The sequence below is a fragment of the Hippocampus comes genome, unplaced genomic scaffold, assembly GCF_001891065.2.
Source record: "Hippocampus comes isolate QL1 unplaced genomic scaffold, H_comes_QL1_v1.1 scaffold301, whole genome shotgun sequence".
In the NCBI taxonomy this organism is placed as follows: domain Eukaryota; kingdom Metazoa; phylum Chordata; class Actinopteri; order Syngnathiformes; family Syngnathidae; genus Hippocampus; species Hippocampus comes.
This window is the reverse complement of record NW_017805928.1, coordinates 1-289: the sequence shown is the minus strand read 5'-3', so window position 1 is coordinate 289 and position 289 is coordinate 1. Positions and strand designations below refer to the sequence as shown.

At 65.4% G+C, this 289-nt stretch overlaps 1 protein-coding gene across 1 annotated transcript in view; it reads left to right on the top strand.

Annotated features, from left to right (window-relative positions):
• Nucleotides 1-276, top strand: part of LOC109527603 (echinoderm microtubule-associated protein-like 6) — a gene marked incomplete at both ends in the record, with an annotated part of 40,852 nt that extends 40,576 nt beyond the window's left edge. The window contains one exon of the mRNA XM_019889613.1: nucleotides 47-276. Within this exon, the coding sequence (XP_019745172.1) occupies nucleotides 47-276 (230 nt within the window). The remainder of the gene's footprint in view (nucleotides 1-46) is intronic.
• Between the last annotated feature and the right edge of the window lie 13 nt (nucleotides 277-289).

The window sequence follows — 289 nt, the reverse complement described above, 5'->3', positions numbered from 1 at the left end:
CGCGTCACTGCGAGCCCCGCGTGCCGGCCGCCGCCGTGTCTTGCAGGAGTCAGGAGGTACGGCAAGGATTTCCAGGCCATCGCCGACGTCATCGGCAACAAAACGCCGGGACAAGTGAAGAATTTTTTCGTCAACTACCGCCGCCGATTCAACCTGGAGGAGGTGCTTCAGGAGTGGGAGGCGGAGCAAGGGGACGGCGGCGCCGCCTCCGGGGAGGAGTCGAAAAACGCTTCCGCCGCGCCCTCCGGGAGGAGCACCGACGAGGAGGACGAGGAGGTGAATCGGATCG